We start from the raw sequence: 18,040 nt of genomic DNA on the forward strand, positions 1-18,040 counted from the left end.
CTTTTCCACTCAAGGTGTGTGTGTTGACTTTCTGCCATGGACAAACTTTCCACACAGTTTTTTTTTAGCGTGTGCAGGCTGAGTAAACCCTGCACCAGTTTCCAGGCTCGCGGTGGATAAAGGTGGCTTTTGTCAGGGCCGGGTTGGGGGGTGACGGGTGATGAGGTGTGGTGGGTGGGGCAGTGGAGTGGAGGTGGGGAAGCGTCCAGTCTGGAACAAGCATGAATGTTCCCTCAGTTCCCTCAGACATCACATCTTCCTGTCTACTTTCACAGCAGCACAAGAAGAGGGCGAGAAAAGGGAGGCGCATTAGGGTGGAGAGGGAGGAGTGGGTTGGGGGGTTTAAGCGGGAAGCCGGGTAGGGGGTGGTTCTAGCGTCCAGCCAGTGAGCTCATTGGAACAGCATTGTTGTTTTATCCTCCTACCGAGCGTGTAGCTTTTGGAAGGCATACGAGCGGTCGGCTGGCCAGCTCCCTTAGTTGCCCCCTACCACTGCAGCAGCGAGGAGCCACCGTCACAGGTCTCACCCACAGTTGCCATCCTGGCTTCAGAACATTTATTTAGGTTGAGATTCGAGCTCTGCTGTTCCACAGTCGTAAGAAGCGTCAGAATCTTTCAGCGTTTGGCAGCAAGGAATCGGTGAGAGACTAAAGCTACACATAGGGAAAAGAGAAAGGTGTCCATAACTGGGATTTGTTTTGTCTCTGCTCTCCTCAGCCATCGGGTTCTCTGGTTGAAAATGACCCGCTGGGCCCTCTGCCTTCTGGATGGGGTAAGTTAGCCACACACACACACACACACACACACACACACACACACACACACACACACACACACACACACACACACACACACACACACACACACACACACACACACAGGCATCATGAAATGGTTTCCTTGATGCTGGGTTTCTGTCATCAGTCCTCTATATCGAAAAGGAGTTTTTGTTTTGTTTTATTTTTTTTCATTTTTGGAATAAATCTGCTCAGTCAGCTGGATTCTTTAGTGTGACCTGCCTGTCACAAGTCTTGTGTAGACCTTTTTAAAATCTCTTGTCTGCAGCCAACATAGATCCTGTGGCTTCTCATTTTGTCCAGTGAATTCAAACCGTAAATGTTCTGCAACTGAATGGCGTCTAAAAGGGATTGATACGTACTGAAAACGGTTTGTTCATGTGATTTTCTGTTTAGTGGTACTAGCTCCTACTGTCCAGTTACTGACCAGTTGGGTTTTATTCAGTCATAGTCATAAATTGGTGCTATACATTACTATACTAGATCATCACTGTGCGTAGTCTTATTACCCTCAAACACTGCAGAACCTCAAAATATTTATCATCATATAAGACATAATTGCTTAACAAGTAACATTTTGCCAACAACACAACTTAAATGTCCAATTTTAACTTTTTTTCACACATTTTCTTTCTATTACTAGATACAAACTCATTGCTAAAGCATTTTTTTATATTTTCATCCATAAGCTAAAAATTGAATTTTTCTGTTTCTCCCACCACATTTTGCATCACCTCGCACTAGCTTACAACGGAAGAGAGGAAAAAATAGCAAATGAAAGAAACTGGAAGTAAAATGATAGTGGGCCTGGAGAGTTAGACAGAGTGAGGGTGTAAAACCAGGCTGGACTTAATTGAGACAAGTTGCAATGTGAGCCCCACTGTTCCTGGGCCCTCCACACAGTTCTGTTAATGGGAAAAAGATGTGAGAGCGATGGAGGATGGGGCACCATGTACTCTCCGCCACACACACACACACACACACACACACACACACACACACACACACACACACACACACACACGCACACACACACACACACAAATCTGAAATGATTCAATGTTCTTAACCCCTTAGCTATTGACCTGTTTTATTTTAATTCAATATTTGTGATCAGTTCAACGCTGTACCCCCCCCCAACTGCGCTCATACACATACACCCAAGTATTCCCTGGTGCAGTATTCATGATCAAGCCATAGTGAAATACCACACAGACTTGTTGGGTCTCTGTCACATTAGTGTGATTCATTTTTCATCCAAAGGGTGAGTCACTCTCTGCTGATTTACCCCCCACCCCTGGTTATTTAGTATTTTCTGTGTCCACAGAGAAGCGTCAGGACAATGGCAGAGTGTACTACGTCAACCACAACACACGGACTACGCAGTGGGATGATCCACGGACCCAAGGGTGAGACTGTTGGTGTGCTATAGCCTGAGGTCCCCCTCCCTCCTGCAGGAACCAGGCTCACAACCCCTCTCTCTGTTGCAGGATGATCAAGGAACATCCTTTGCCCCCAGGCTGGGAGATGAAATACACTGCTGAGGGAGTCCGCTACTTCGTAGACCACAACTCGCGCACCACCACTTTTAAAGACCCGCGACCTGGGTTTGAGTCAGGGTAATTAACCTCTGCCCTTGCATCCTAACCTAGACTCAACAGTGTAATTCAGGAAATAATATCAAGACCAAAGACATAAATAAAGTGAACTAAAGCAGCTGAGTTAGTCATTTTCTACTCATTAAATTATACTTCAAATTGAACTTTATAGTTATTAAAGACCTTTTACCTGTTGTTAAATATTTTAAACCTCTACAATTTCACAGATGTGTAAGAGTGACACAAAGTTCCATTGTGTTTATGCTCACATGCCCTTGAAGTAGCATCAAATCTCTCCAAGGCCGAGACTTGGGTGTGTGTTTGTTTGTGTAGTCACTACTGTACTATGTGTGTAGTGGTTTTGTGCTGCTCTTTCAGATTCCTGCTAATGTTTGAACATGTTTTTTTCATTTTAGAGCCAGTAGTTATGGAGTCTGAAAGAGTTGTCACTGTATTTTCTGGAATGCATGTGTGTTTGCTCGTGGCCGGGGCTCTGCTTCTGCGGTCTCTATTTCGGATGCCAGGAGCTTGGCGAGTGCAAGCGCACAAGGCTCCGCTTTCCTCCTCTTTGCTTCACTCTGTCCTTCTATTATCTGAGTTTTGTCTTCTTTCATGTCACCCTCTGCACTGCTGACAAGGCACATGTGCTGTGTATGTGAAGTAGGTTGTTGGAGCTTATACTAACACAGCTGCAGGCCCAGAGTCATTTCTTCAGCTTCTAAAAGAAGCAGTTGTTTTGTATGTAGAGCAGGTGATCTGTCAGAGCCAAAAACACAAAGATGTCAAAGTCAGTTTAAACTCTTAAAAATGACAATGATAATATCTAAAGGCTAATAAACTGTTTGTTTCCCCCCGTGTGTGCGTGCATGTGCGTGTGTGCTTGTGCTCGCTCAGATCACGGCAGGGTGGCTCACCTGGCGCCTACGACCGCAGCTTCAGGTGGAAATACCACCAGTTCCGTTTCCTGTGCCATGTAAGTGATGGTTGTACAGCTGTACGTTGGATTGAGCTACTTTGGATCTCGTCAGCCAAGTTGTGCAAAAGCATTCTTACACTTGTTGCTGTGGTGTCCAGCACCTCAACAAAAGGATATAAAGCTACTGTAACAGGGAACTTTTAGTAAGTCATTCAAAATTAAACCTGTGGCACTGAGGATTATTTGCCATAATTGGAATCATAAGAAATAGTAGTAGTAGTAGTAGTAGTAGTAGTAGTAGTAGTAGTAGTAGTAACAATATACTGAACTATTCGGATCACAATATCTGTAAACTGTTCATAACACAGGATCAGAGCTGAGTTCTCTTAAGGTCAAGTTTAACGTCTGGAGACTGATTCTTTCCTCTCTGTCCAGTCCAATGCTCTGCCCAGCCACGTCAAGATCTCCGTGTCCAGACAAACGCTGTTTGAGGACTCATTTCAGCAGGTCAGAGAGTATAGAAGGCAGTTTCTTTTCGTTGTTAAAAATAAATATCACCTGGTGAATTAGTTACTGACAAACGCACGCTTTGTCATCAGATCATGAATGTGAAGCCGTACGACCTTCGGCGCAGACTCTACATCATTATGAGAGGAGAGGAGGGGCTGGACTACGGCGGCATCGCCAGGTGAGAGCAGCCAAATGAGCTCAGCTCTCTGTCCTCCTGGTTGTGTCTTGTTTTGTGTTGGTTTACAGGTTTTATTTAATTCCCTTGTTTTGTTTTTACTGTGGGTGACAGTATTGCTTCTTGTACTTGTTCTGTTCTTGCCACTTGTGGATCTCTACACCTATAGTATGGTGTTAATGGCATTTCAAGGCAGGATTGAAACATTTTTATAGGCTATAAAGATACTCAAAACTTTTCATAGGGTTGATTGGTGTGTCTGAGGTAAATATTAGTTAATTAATATATAGTATGTGTATGAATGTCTGGATTGTTTAATGCTTGTACATGTTGCCTTCTTAAACCAAAAAACACCTCTTTACCGTCCAGCAGCATTTCTGTCATCCCATTCTGTTCGTTCATTCACCGACACATGTCTCCATCCTGCCCTGTGTGTTCGCTGTGTTTTAGGTCTCTGTCTCCGTTTAAATGTTGTTGTTTTGCTTTTTGGCTGTGTTTTCATTTTCATTTTTCTTTTTGGGTTTTGCATTGTGTCTGTCTCCAGTGTCACGTCAGTGGTTTTACCCTATGGTAGGTGACATCATGCTGTTCTACCACAGGGTAGAACCACGGACGGGATGTTGGGAAGTGTCTGCATCTGTTCGTCCGTCTATTCACAACCCTCCCATAGACGGCAGGGCTTGGGGAGCACTTGGTTCTGGTGCTGCATCTGGTTGTGGTGTTGCTGTTGGTGGGGCCTCAGTTTCCTAACCGTGTCTTCAAATTCTAGCCTGTTGTTTTTGTCCTCACTGTTATATGTTTTGTCTCACATAATTTGTGTCTAAGTTGCAGTGTGATGTGTGCAAACATATGAGGTGTTTATATAATATCCAGAGTAAATAAACTCAATTTTTTTCAGTGTTGTTCTTTTTTAAATAAAATAAAATTGAATAAAAATTAACATCTCGAACCCATCAAAAAGTTAGTCTAGCTCTTGACATTAGGTAAAATACTATTATTCAGTACATAAAGTAAACTTACCATGGAACAATTTCTGCTCTGGAGCAGTCCAGTAAAATGTTTGTATATCTCTACATTTGTGTCCTGGATTCAACAGAACAAGAAAAGAGGTAGTATTCTGTTTTTTTGATAGAAAATCGTATGTGACATATATCTTTTCCTTCAACCTGACTTAGAATGTAGAATTTATCAATTCAGTGTTTATATGAATTAAGGGTGTGCAATTGATGAAATTCTTGGTCAAAGCTAATTCTTCACGGGTGATACTAAAGCTATAATTTAATTTTCATTTTTTTCATTTTAATGTACTGTTTGTTTTGTTTTACATCCTTTTCTATAAATTGTTTGTACTGTGATTATGCAGATGTGTAGTCCGTTATATTTTCCTTTTTTAAGCTTCATCAGGTTTGCTGCTGCCATGTTTGCTCACAGCAATGAAATTATTCTCCTCATTTCCTACACTAAACCAGTGAATGATCATTCTGATATGTTGAATCACCCAGCGTTTTATTTGTTATAGAGAAAGTCATAGCGCCGTATCTGTTGTCATCTGTCAGCCTCTCAGGTCTTGGTAACGCTTACGTCTTTGTTTTCTTCGTCTTCAGGGAGTGGTTCTTCCTGCTGTCCCACGAGGTTCTTAACCCCATGTACTGCCTCTTTGAATACGCGGGGAAGAACAACTACTGTCTGCAAATCAACCCAGCTTCTTCTATCAACCCTGACCACCTCTTATACTTTCGCTTCATTGGCCGCTTCATTGCTATGGTGAGCTTTACTTTTGAAGTCATTTTATTAATTATTCCTTTTCTTCAGATTTCTGATTATTTATGATCTTTTTTCTTTTTGTTTGTTGGCGCTAATATTAAAATCTAAACTATCAACACCATTTCTGGTCTCTGGATTACAAATGTTGATTGAGAGGAATACTTCTTCTCTTTTATAAAGTGTCCCCTATTACCTGCAAGTATAAGATGCGTCATCAACCACCTATGGTAAAAAGAATATCTCAGCTGAAATAAAGCAGATAACTTGACAAGCTTCTTCATGATGACCCAGCAGATGTTCAGCATCTCCAGGCTAAGTAGTTGAACTGTACAGTACCTTTATATAGCTAAACCGTTTGCACTCACATTAGCTGCAGCTTCGTGTTGTTACATACAAATACAGATAAATGAGCACAGCTATATAGTACTGTGGTTAGCTCCTCTGGGTCCTGGTTTCAAGTTCAGGGCCTTTCTGTGCACGGTTTGCATGTTTTTTTATAGTTTGCATGTTCTCCTGCACAACACATCTTACGTAGAAAGTCAAGAATGTATAGAAGAGATACAAATAAAACTCCAAACACATGCAGAACAACATCTGTACATCAAATGTTCTTAAACCTTCTTCATACAATGTTTCAGAACCAATATTTATAAAAAAAAAAAAACAAAGCTCTTGCCTGGCGTTGGATCAAGTTGGAATTCACAAGGGCTGTGTTGTTCTTTTAATAATTGAAAATAATTGCAGGGCACCGCTCAGTTTCTATGAACCAATAATGTATTGGAAAAATTTATAAAATGTAATAAAGGTCTAAATTAATTACAATTGTTGAAATGAACTACCATATCCAAGAAGAAGTTGCTGAGGTTTATAAGGAAGGTGTGTATGTGTGAGGACCTCGTCCAAATTCTAGACCAGTATTCCAGTTTGAATTTCTCTTAATACCTAGTAGACATCGACATCATGAGCCAGTTCCTTTATGTAGATCTGCCCAAAGGTTCCGAATCCTCTGCATATCTGTATATACTTGAAATATACAATGTCAACTGTGAAATCCTCTGTAAGGCATGAATTCCAGAACTCATTAGGTCCCAAAGCCGCCATCCTCCAGTCGACCACACCATGACCTCACTGTCACACAGCAGCAGCGACCCAAGCCTTTATCTCCACCAACTCTTACTTGTGTTTTTCCTTCCCTCCTCATTTTAACCATCTTTTTTCCTTGGCATCTTTACTCCATCTGCGTGTGAGACAGACACATGGTTAGGCAGGATGCAGCAGGACAGAACAGACCGTCAGTGAGACGGCCATTAAGCGTCTGTGTTGTTTTTGGCTCATTGCATCTTTTTTTTTTAAACTGTTCGGTCTGGTCTGCTGAATTTATTCCCTCTATCTGTGAACACACACAGAGGAAAGAATCTGACTTAGTGTGTGTACTGAATCACTTCCATATCCTTGTTTATATACAATCAGTGGATGTGAAGTTTTGTAAGATTCCGGAAATAAATAACTGACTGGGTGTATAGCATTACAATTTCTCCAGAAGGAAGGAAGAACACGTTCCCATCAAATTGTGGCCTGTGATGAATAAGATTCAACTCGTCTTTTACTTTGCAGGCTTTATACCACGGAAAGTTCATTGACACTGGCTTTACACTGCCGTTCTACAAGCAAATGCTGGACAAGAAACCGACTCTCAAAGACCTAGAATCAATAGATCCTGAGTTCTATAACTCCATCATGTGGGTCAAGTAAGTAACGCATGTATTTTGTCTCTAACTGTGTGAGCTTGTCTGGTCAAATATGTAAGAGTTGGAGGAACAAGTACACCTGCAATTTATTAAAGGCTAAAGAAATGCTGTATATGCTTTAACACTGGACAGATTAGTGTGTGAGGCATTAACATCTTTCTTTCCTGTGTGTGCAGAGAAAACAACCTGGAGGAGTGTGGTGTGGAGCTGTACTTTGCACAGGACATGGAAATCCTCGGGAGGGTTTCCACTCACCAGCTGAAGGATGACGGAGAGAACGAGCTGGTTACCGAGGACAACAAGGAGGAGTATATCAGGTAAAGTTAGCATCTGATGTAGCATTAATGACTTCTAAAATATAGCAGAATCCTTCAAATGCGACACCTGCTCCTCAGCCTGCTGACAGACTGGAGGATTACCCGAGGTGTGGGGGAGCAGACCAAAGCCTTCCTGGATGGCTTCAATGAGGTGGTTCCTCTGGAGTGGCTTCGCTACTTTGATGAAAAGGAGCTGGAGGTGAGATCTGTACTGGGTATAAATAATTTAGAGCGGTGGTCCCCAACCTTTTTGCGCCACTGACTGTCACAATATTTTCCTGGACCGGTCTTTATGGTGGGGCGGAAATATATTCCTAACAAACTAAAATGTTACAATCGGCATGAAAACTGGTATTTTCTACTTATAATAATAAACGTGCATCCACCATGTGTGCAGCTTTTTTAGCAGCATCCTCGTAACATCACCTAACCAGTAGAATGCTTGATCTCCAAGTGATAAAGCAGCTTGAAGGCTTGATTGCCTTGTTAGAACCAGTCGTTGCACTTAAGCAGAGTGGACTTGGAACAACCAGTCGTAATAAGTCCATGTTTCAGGTAGGACTCCTGGTGTTGTCTGTTAAATGTCTCTTTCTTTTTATTTGTAGTCATTGGCTCTTCTGCCGCACTGGCTCTTTTACGCTGCGCAAAGAAACGTGTTCACTAGCTTGGGGGTTTTAATTTAGCTGTAATGTGTTAGATGTTACTGACCGGAGCAGCCCGTAAGACACGTGACCGAGACAAGCGCCTTAACATGTGTCAAGACCAAGTCCTAGGCGGATTTAGCCAAGAGATTCCAGTAATTTTCCAAAATAACATTGTTCAGAATCACACAATAAATAAACGGGAACAATTTGAGATTGCTTTCGCGGCCCGGTACTCACTGATCGGTACTGGTCCGCGGCCTGGGGGTTGCGGATCACTGGTTTAGAGCAGTTCTAGAGGTGTAGTTACAAATTTTCCCAGTTGGATGCTGTGACCTGTCCGCTGTGTTTAGGTGTGCTGAATAACAAATCGAGCAGCACTCACTGGATTTTTTATGTCTATGTTGCAGCTGATGCTGTGTGGGATGCAGGAGATCGACTTGGCCGACTGGCAGAAAAACACCATCTACAGACATTACACCAAAAACAGCAAGCAAATTCACTGGTTTTGGCAGGTACGGAGTCACAAGCCACCGATGTTAAACGTGGTCTTAACACAATGTCCAGAGACTATGTAGTTGTGTTTGTGCAGGTGGTGAAAGAGATGGACAATGAGAAGAGAATCCGCCTTCTTCAATTTGTGACAGGAACCTGTCGCCTTCCGGTTGGAGGGTTCTCTGAACTCATAGGTACGTACAGTACACACAGTCTCACAGATGAATATTTCTTTCAAATCTTTAGATTTGTGAATCCAATCCAGTACAATCTCATACACATACATACTGTATATACATACAGTATAGTGTGATGGAATGTACAGCTTATTAGGAAATCAGCTAACTACTACTGTAGTTTTTTATCGATAACGATATATATAGATATAAAATGCATCAAGCTGACTTTTACTTTTTTTAAATTAACAATGTTTTTTGTCTGCAGGAAGCAATGGTCCGCAGAAGTTCTGCATAGACAAGGTGGGGAAGGAGACTTGGCTTCCAAGAAGCCACACATGGTAAGATGTTAGTGGTTGCCTCATCTTTATTTTATGTTGATGTATAGTTAGTGGTGGTTGGGAAAAGGCTCATTGCACTGAAAAGGAAGGGCTGCTCACACTTTTTCTTTATGGTGTTAAGTTCTGGTTGTAATGGTTAAAGTTATTTGCCACATTCACATTTCATGATATAAGACATGAACCTATATTTGGACATATTCTGATAGTGTGTTAATTAGTGGGACAGCTGGCAACAGCTCTCACACTAATGAGATCCTGTTTTTTCTTTATTATTATTATTACAGTGAATGCTTCCAGCAATTTTTTCTCGTCGGCCATCTTTCTTTATTATTTTTCTTCCGTCCATTTTTCGGTGCAATACCTAGTCCCGCTTAAAATATTTAAGCTACAGAAACCATTAAAAATGGCAAAATATTCAACTTTTTGAGGGGACTACTGCTACTATTTTTCTCATTCATATCTTTCATATTTTTTAAGTTATTAGGTTTTTTACAACTTTTTTTCCATTAAAATGAAGACAAAACCTCCGTCTTTAACTCGTCACTACAGCCACAATTATCATTCCATCCATCTATCCATCCATCCATCCATTTTCCAAGCCGCTTATTCCCTAATGCGGGGTCGCGGGGGTGCTGGAGCCTATCCCAGCTGGCTATGGGCGAGAGGCAGGGTACACCCTGGACGGGTCGCCAGTCCATCGCAGGGCAATTATTATTCTATCAACATAATTTTTTCACTAAATCATAGTCTTCTTTCTAATAATGTGTTTGGATAAGCCATCAGATCTACTGTATACTTTAGTCGCTTTCGGCCTCAAAGCGCAGAGAGATCCTGTCTATGTCTATTGCAGCTTAACTAAGAAATGGTTCTGTGACTAACAATCATTGCCAGTGACCTCAACAATCTCTAACTATAAGCTTTATCAAAAAGGAAGGTTTTATAAGCCTGATCTTAAAGGTGGAGAGTGTGTCAGCTTCTTGAACCTGAACAGGGAGCTGGTTCCACAGGAGAGGAGCTTGGTAGCTAAAAGCTCTGCCTCCCGTTCTATATTAAAAGACTCTAGGAACCACAAGTAGCCCAGCACTCTGAGAATGAAGTGTTCTGCTGGGAGCATAAGGAACTATGAGGTCTTTAAGATAAGAAAGATTTTCTCACCTACTTTGTAGGTGAGAAGGAGAATTTAAGATTCTACCCTACATTTTACAGGCAGCCAGTGCAAAGAAGCTAATGTAGGAGAAATGTGATCTCTCTTTCTAAGTCCTGTCAGAACTCTGGCTGCAGCATTTTGAATTAGCTGTAGGCTTTTTAAAGAGCTGTTAGGACATCCTATGAGTAAGCAGTTACAGTAGTCCAGCCTAGAGGTAACAAATGCATTCATCAGTTTCTCTGCATAGCTCTGAGAGAGGATGGTTCTTATTTTAGTTATATTTCTAAGAAGGCGATTCTGGAGATTTGTTTAATGTATGATGTAAAAGAGAGATCCTGGTCAAAGATGACACCAAGGTTCCTCACAGTAAAATCTTAAGCCAATGTTATGCTATCCAGGGTGGCTATCTGACTTAATAGTGTCTCTCTCAGATTTTAGGCCCAACGATAAGAACTTCAGTTTTATCTGAAATTAGTTGAAGGAAGTTTTGGGACATCCATGGAGAACCGAAACCGCCATAATCAAATATAAAGAAAAAAGGAAATAAATGTACACATTTTTAAATTATGAATATACAAATATATAAAACTTAGGAAAAAGAAATATATAAATGCTTATATTTCCAGTAAAACACTTATTAATGTTCACAATAATAATTTATTTATTTTTCTATTTTTTTAAAGAAGATTTATGCATTTAGCTTTTCCTTTTCTTAAGCCGTTTTTCTTTTTCTTTTTCGCAAAGTGTAGGCAAATGAACCAGTCGTGTCTTAATTCACTGTGCACTGTCACTGCACAGTCATTGCTTGCAGAACTTTGTTCGTCCTCGAGGCTCAGCAACTGGGATGCTTCATCCAGTAGGTTAAAAACTACTATGGGTATTTCTCTGCCTGCATTGTCAGACAAACTGAACAAGTTTTCCCGAATCAAATCAATTTGAAACACCATGAAGTCTGGTGTAAAACTTTCTGAATTGTCAGCAAGATGCCTTAAGTTGGCTTCTATCTGCCGAAGAAGATAAGAAAAAACTTTAATAGTCCAGCAGTGGGGAAATTACTTCTCACAACAGCAGTACAGATAAGCAATAAATCCATTGCTAATGCTAACTATTGCTACAGCAATGATGCATTGCTGTAGCATTCACCCAGGGTCCACACGAGAGGAATTGATCAGGAAACGCTTCACAAATTGACCAATGACTGTGCAGTGACACGCCTGGCTCATTTGCCTACCCTTTGCAAAAAGGAAAACGGCTTGAGAAAAGGAAAAGCTAAATGTATAAATCTTTCTTTAAAAAAATAGAAAAACATATAAATGTGAACATCACTAAGTGTTTTACTGGAAATATGAGCATTTATACATTTCTTTTTCCAAAGTTGTATATATTTGTATATTCATAATTTAAAGATGTGTACATCTATTTCCTTTTTCCTTTATATTTGATCATGGCAGTTTCGGTTCTCCATAGCGGATCAGCTCTCCCACATAATTTCTTGCAAAATTACTTTTTTAGTCACAGTGAATGCTGCAAAGCTAGAGTGCGTGATGTCACAGTTAGAGTGCGTGATGTCACAGCTAGAGTGCGTGATGTCACAGCTAGAGTGCGTGATGTCACAGCTAGAGTGCGAGATGTCACAGTTAGAGTGTGTGATGTCACAGCTAGAGTGTAAAGGCATGTTCGTTAAAAATAAAACTTCTGTCTTTAACTCGTCACTACAGACACAATTTTAACTCTACAAACATATTTTTTTCACTTTTTCGTAGTCATACTTGTCTTCTTTCTAATGATGTGTCTGCTTAAGCCCTCAGACATATACTTTAGCCTGTAGCTGCTTCAAAGCTCAGAGAGTTCCAGAATTCTTCCCATAGAGTCTAATGCATTCGTCTGGGAGACTTTTTAGGAGAAACGCAGAAGTTCTACATTGACTGTGGCCACAATGTTTAGTCTTCAAGCATAAAACTGATACCAGTAGCTGATTAAAGCCTTGGCATTTATAAAGTAAAGTTAATTTTTGATACCTGAAGTATCTTATGGTTTTGCTATAACAAGCCTGTTTAGCAGGAGTGCAACTCTGCATTCACAGCGCAGAATGGAGCTTATTTTCCAGCCTTTCATCTCCATGACAACGGCGCAGCTGCAGCTTTGACTGACAAGACAAAATCCTGATGCTCAGTGTAGCAGCTCTATGCATATTACTGATTAGTTCATCACACTGCTTGATTGTTTAGTAATTGATCAGACACTTCTTCTGAATTCTGAGCACCAATCCAATTTTTTAGCTTTTTTTTAGCCTTTCCTTTTTTGAATGGGTAATTGTTACTAGTTAATGAGTATTTTACACTCAGCTCCCCCACATCCATTCAAAATAAAAGCACCAAACCTGATCTTTAGCTAAAGATAGCAATATTTATGCTTTTAACAGGTTTATTATGACTAGTTAATTAGACTAATATATTGTTTAATACCTGCACCGGCCTTTTCCATATCCTTTCAAAATGAAAGAACCAATCCAAGTCTTTAGCGTAAATAGCACTTTTTCTGCTATTTGCTAGATAATTATGATTACTTAATGAGCCTTTTTTATTGTTCAGCATTTACTTGTGCATGCTTACTCCAATGCTCCAACGTTTTTCAATTTAAAATTCAACTACTTTTTCTGCAACTACTCTCAGCTGTTTTACATGTTTCAACTATTCTTTCAGCTCTTGAATTCTGTTTGGCTGTTTTGATACATTCAGTTATGTTTCATGTTCAGCAAAAATTTAAAAACTTTCTTGATTTTCAGCATTTCTTCAATTTCAACAAGTCTTTTTCAAGTTCCTCAATTTGAACTCTGTTTAAACAATCCTAAATTTCTTCAGATACATTCATCTATGCTTCCTCCTTCCTTTGTGTACATTCAGGTTTCAACCACCTCTTCAGATATATACAGCTCTACATTCAATTCAGCGTTCACTGCATTACTTTTCTAATCTTTATGGTTTATTATTTTTCTTCCGTACGTTTTTTGGCACCTAACTAGTCCTACATGCTTTGAGCTATAGATGCCATTTGAATTTAAAAATATTCAGCTACTTCAGGAATAGTGCGAATAGTTTTAGATTTGTGAGCGTTTAAATATCAGGTGTTTTTTGTTAAATATTCAGCTTTTCCATTAGTGTGTATTGCGTGAGCTAGAGTGCGTGATGTCACAGCTAGAGTGCAAGGGCTAATTTTTTTAAGACCAGCCACAATTTTCATTCTATCAATGTAGTGTTTTCACTAAGTCATAGTAATACTTGTCCTCTTTCTATTGATGTGTCTGCCTAAGCCATCAGAACTAAACTTTAGTTGCTATCGACATCTAAGCGCAGAGAAATCCTGAATTTTTCCCAATGACTCTAATTTTTGGCAGAAGTTTGGGAGGAACGCAGAAGGAGACACACTTAGAAATCGCGATTGTGGCCATAGTCTTTGCTCCTCAAACATAGAATTTATACTAGCTGCTCATTAAAGCCTGTTTATAAAGTGTTATAAGGGGTGAAACTCAGCTTTAACAGAGCAGAGTTAGCATGATTTTCTCACCTTCATCTCCATTACAATGGCGCAGCTGCAGTAGATAAGGGCCTGACCTTATCTACCAGTTTGATTGACAGGTCAAACTCCTGATACTCAATGTCCACAGCAGTTCCAGACTTCTTACTGATCAGTCAATTACGCTACTGGATTGTGTATTAATTAAGCGCACACTTCCTGTAATTCCTTTTAAAATAAAAAAGCACCAAGACAAATAATTAGCTTTAATGGCAATATTGCAGCTTTCGACTTGTTGATTATGACTATTTAAAGACTAATCAGCAGTTACGTAATTACCCACACATGCTTCCTTGCAATCCTTTCAAAATAAAAGCACCAATTAAATTTATTAGCTTAATAGCACAGTTTTTGCCTTTGAATGGTTACTTATGACTATCAAGACTAATTGACAGTTACATAAGTAGCCACACACGCTTCCTCTAAATTTTTTTAAAATAAAAGCAACAATATGATTAATTAGCTTTAATAGCATTATTTGTGCTGTTGAATGGTTAATTATGACTAAAACTAATTGACAATTAAGTAAATACTCACTACTTCCTTCAATCCTTTTAAATTAGTTTTTTCATGATCGTTAACGCTGCACCTTGGTCACCTATTTAACCTGACACCTTTTTACGTTGGTGAGCTTTTTTAATCTTTCTCATCTTATTAATCTTTGTCGTCTTATTACCTTGGTCATCTTTTTAATCGTTATCATTTTTTACCTTGGTCAGCGATTTAATCGTTGTTATCTTTTTAATCTTTGTTGTAGTTTTGTAGTAGTCAACATCTTGACGCCAGCAACTTATCCGCGTTTAGCATCTTTTCAGCAACAGAACAGCTGTCCCACGTAATTTCTTGGAGAAATTACTTTTTCTAGTTTTTTGATTGGTTTCATCGTCTCAACGCTTCATCGTAGAATCATTGTTCAACTTTCTAAATGTGTGTCGTTGCGAGGAGATGGAGGCTATTACTTTTCAGGTTTTTAGCTTTTCAACTTTACAATATTATTCAACTTTTTTCAATGTTTTTTTTATAATGATCATCTACTGTATGGGAATCATCGTTCGACTTTTTTATTAACTTGCCTCTTTTGATCAGCGTCTGTCATCGCTATACTTTGGTTGCAGTCATTTAAACTTCAAAAGCGTCTATCATCTTTATCTGTGTAAATCAGCATCCTTGTATCTTATGTAGTTTTCAATGTGTGAGCATTTAAACATCAGCTGGTTTTCAGCTTTTCCATGAGTATGTATAGCGCGAGCTCGTCACTACAGCCACAATTTTTACTCTATCAATGGAATCTTTTCACTAAATCGTAGTCATATATGTCTTCTTTCTAATAACATATCTGGCTAAGCCATCAGTTCTACACTTTAGTTGCTATTGGCCTCAAAGTACAGAGACATCCTGAATTTCCCCCATAGACTCTAATGATAATTTTCAACACACGTCTGTGAGAAACACAGAGAGAGACACATTTTGAAATTACGACTGTGGCGACAATCTTTAGTCCTCAAACATAAAGTTCACACCATTTGTTCATTGAAGCCTTGGGATTCGTAAAATTAAGTTTTTTTGTGATAACTATTATGGTTTAGCTTTTTATGAGGGGTGAAACTCTCGTTTCACAGAGCAGAATGAGCCTGACTTTCCCGCCTTTCGTCTCCACAACATCACTTGAAACAGTTTGATTGACAGGTCAAGCTCATGATACAAAGTGTGTGTTTTTGCATGTTCTTTTACATAGACGTCTTACCTGTTTCATTTGTAAGATTAGTCTTTTTTTATCAGCTGATTTTGAAAAACAATGTATTTTTCCATTTACCCATGAGACGGAGATATTGTTGTTTGTTGTTCATGTGTCTATATGAACACTGTTGCCAGTAATGTCAGGGTGTAATCAAAACAACCACAGAGGCTCACAGCAGCCTAAGCCACAGATTTTTTCCTCTTCCACTTTGTGAATCCGTGAAACAAAAATCTGACTCCTGTGTCTCATTCTTGCAGCTTCAATCGTCTTGATTTGCCGCCCTACAGAAGCCTGGAGCAGCTCAGAGAGAAGCTCTTGTTTGCCATTGAGGAGACAGAAGGGTTTGGACAGGAGTGATGCTGGAAACTTAAGATGACTAAAGATTTGTTTTCTTTTTTATCATTATTCTTTAGCATTTGTTTAATTACAGGCCTCCGAAATCACCTATCCACTAAAGTCCCTCGCCTTCAGGAGGGTTGTGTTGTTTATTCTGTCATGAGATTAAGTCTGGAGGATAAGGAGGAGTGTGCATGTGTGGCTGCTCCCTTAATGAAACAATGCATATATAAATGGTGTGTATGTATATGTGGGCTTGACAGGAAGGCAAATACACCTCATCTACCCACTTGCTTAGAAATACGCCAAAACCAGACAGCAGGATAGTTCTAATAGCAGCAGTGACTCACCACAACAGCACAGCTACGCATGAATGAAGCAGAACATATCGAGCAAAATGAAAGACGTTTCTAAAGGTTTTGAAGTGACGGGAGATAGAGTATGTGAGAGATAGACGTCTAGCATGCGTGTCTGAACTGAGACAAAGCTGTTATCCTAAACTAGAGCAGAGAGAGATGAGATGTGATTTACTTTTTTATTTTTCTGTCAATTGTGAGTATTCCCTCTGTACATAACTAAAATAAACGAGATTTTCAAACTTGAGCTCTTCTTTTTTATGTGCTTCAATAGGACATTCAGTTCAAAACACCACAACAGAAATATAACTACAGGTTAACAGAATGCAGTTCTAGTTAATATCAGCCCCATTCATTCCTTATGTCTTAACAGGAAAACCTTAGAAACAACATCACGACTATTTTATAAAAGATATTATAAATGTGCAATATATATAAATACTGTATTGTTACAACTAAATGGAAAAATAAAACTCAAAAAGTCATATCTGCTAAGAAAGTTTTATTCGTATTGATGGATTACCACAAATACATTTTGCTTTGTGTTGTGCCTGTTAACCGTAATTACTACATCTAATTGTGACAAGGCGGTGTAGGCCCGTCGGAAAGAGAAGATCACCAGGGGTCAGGAAATTTAAAAGAAAAAGGTGATTTAAAATAATAGATTTTATTGCACAATTAAAAATCATTCACCAGCGATAAAATCAACAACTAAAATAGTACTTTAAAAACAGGCAATGACCACTAGAAAAATTAAATCCAATAATTTCAAACCACACCATGCATGGGAAAACAAATATCAAAAACCAAAACCACACCATGCATGAGAGAAAAACAAATAAAACAAACAAGTACAAAACCAGAAAACAATGCTTTGGAAAAAAACCAAAATACCAATAGCACTGTTAAAACCACGATAAAATAAGAGCGGCCCAAATGTAAAAAACAGCAGGAGTCAAAGTTATTAAAACCCGCAAAGCCGCATCGACACAGTCTTGCGGGAGCAGCAGTTGAAATTGTTAAAACCAAGAAGCCGCATTGAAACCGTCGAGCGGCAGCAGTGACAACGCTGAGGAGGTCGAATCAGCTGACCACAATACGCTGTGATCAGCCCTCAGCCCAATCTACTCCGGCCTCCTTGCAGCCAACAAGCGCCAGCGATTGTGTGTCACCCCAACTGCTGGCACGCGACACCAACTGCTGTCAGTCCCACCTCCTCTCGATCAACGGTCCAGGTAAGAGCCGGCTCAGCTGTTCCTCTCTCTCTCTCTCTCTCTCTCACACACACACACACACACACACACACACACACACACACACACACACACACACACACACACACACACACACACACACACACACACACACACACACACACACACACAGAGACGCCTCACTGCTACGTGCGTTGT

General features: G+C 39.8%; 1 protein-coding gene across 5 annotated transcripts in view; it reads left to right on the forward strand.

The window, feature by feature from the left end:
* wwp2 (WW domain containing E3 ubiquitin protein ligase 2) overlaps window positions 1-16,875 on the forward strand; it is a 36,813-nt gene extending 19,938 nt beyond the window's left edge. For 4 of the 5 annotated variants that reach the window (XM_055509589.1, XM_029153106.2, XM_055509590.1 and 1 more), the window contains 14 exons: window positions 718-772; window positions 2,125-2,206; window positions 2,288-2,416; window positions 3,290-3,368; window positions 3,747-3,818; window positions 3,911-3,999; window positions 5,601-5,760; window positions 7,375-7,508; window positions 7,685-7,825; window positions 7,904-8,024; window positions 8,877-8,981; window positions 9,059-9,155; window positions 9,406-9,478; window positions 16,194-16,875. In XM_055509589.1, coding sequence (XP_055365564.1) covers window positions 718-772; window positions 2,125-2,206; window positions 2,288-2,416; window positions 3,290-3,368; window positions 3,747-3,818; window positions 3,911-3,999; window positions 5,601-5,760; window positions 7,375-7,508; window positions 7,685-7,825; window positions 7,904-8,024; window positions 8,877-8,981; window positions 9,059-9,155; window positions 9,406-9,478; window positions 16,194-16,293 — 1,437 coding nt within the window. In that variant the 3' untranslated portion in view covers window positions 16,294-16,875. Of the gene's footprint in view, window positions 1-427; window positions 640-717; window positions 773-2,124; window positions 2,207-2,287; window positions 2,417-3,289; window positions 3,369-3,746; window positions 3,819-3,910; window positions 4,000-5,600; window positions 5,761-7,374; window positions 7,509-7,684; window positions 7,826-7,903; window positions 8,025-8,876; window positions 8,982-9,058; window positions 9,156-9,405; window positions 9,479-16,193 lie in introns of those variants that run through there. The other variant, XM_041071270.2, reaches the window with a different exon arrangement.
* Window positions 16,876-18,040: the final 1,165 nt, after the last annotated feature.

The sequence above is a fragment of the Betta splendens genome, chromosome 6 (genome assembly GCF_900634795.4).
Source record: "Betta splendens chromosome 6, fBetSpl5.4, whole genome shotgun sequence".
Lineage (NCBI taxonomy): Eukaryota > Metazoa > Chordata > Actinopteri > Anabantiformes > Osphronemidae > Betta > Betta splendens.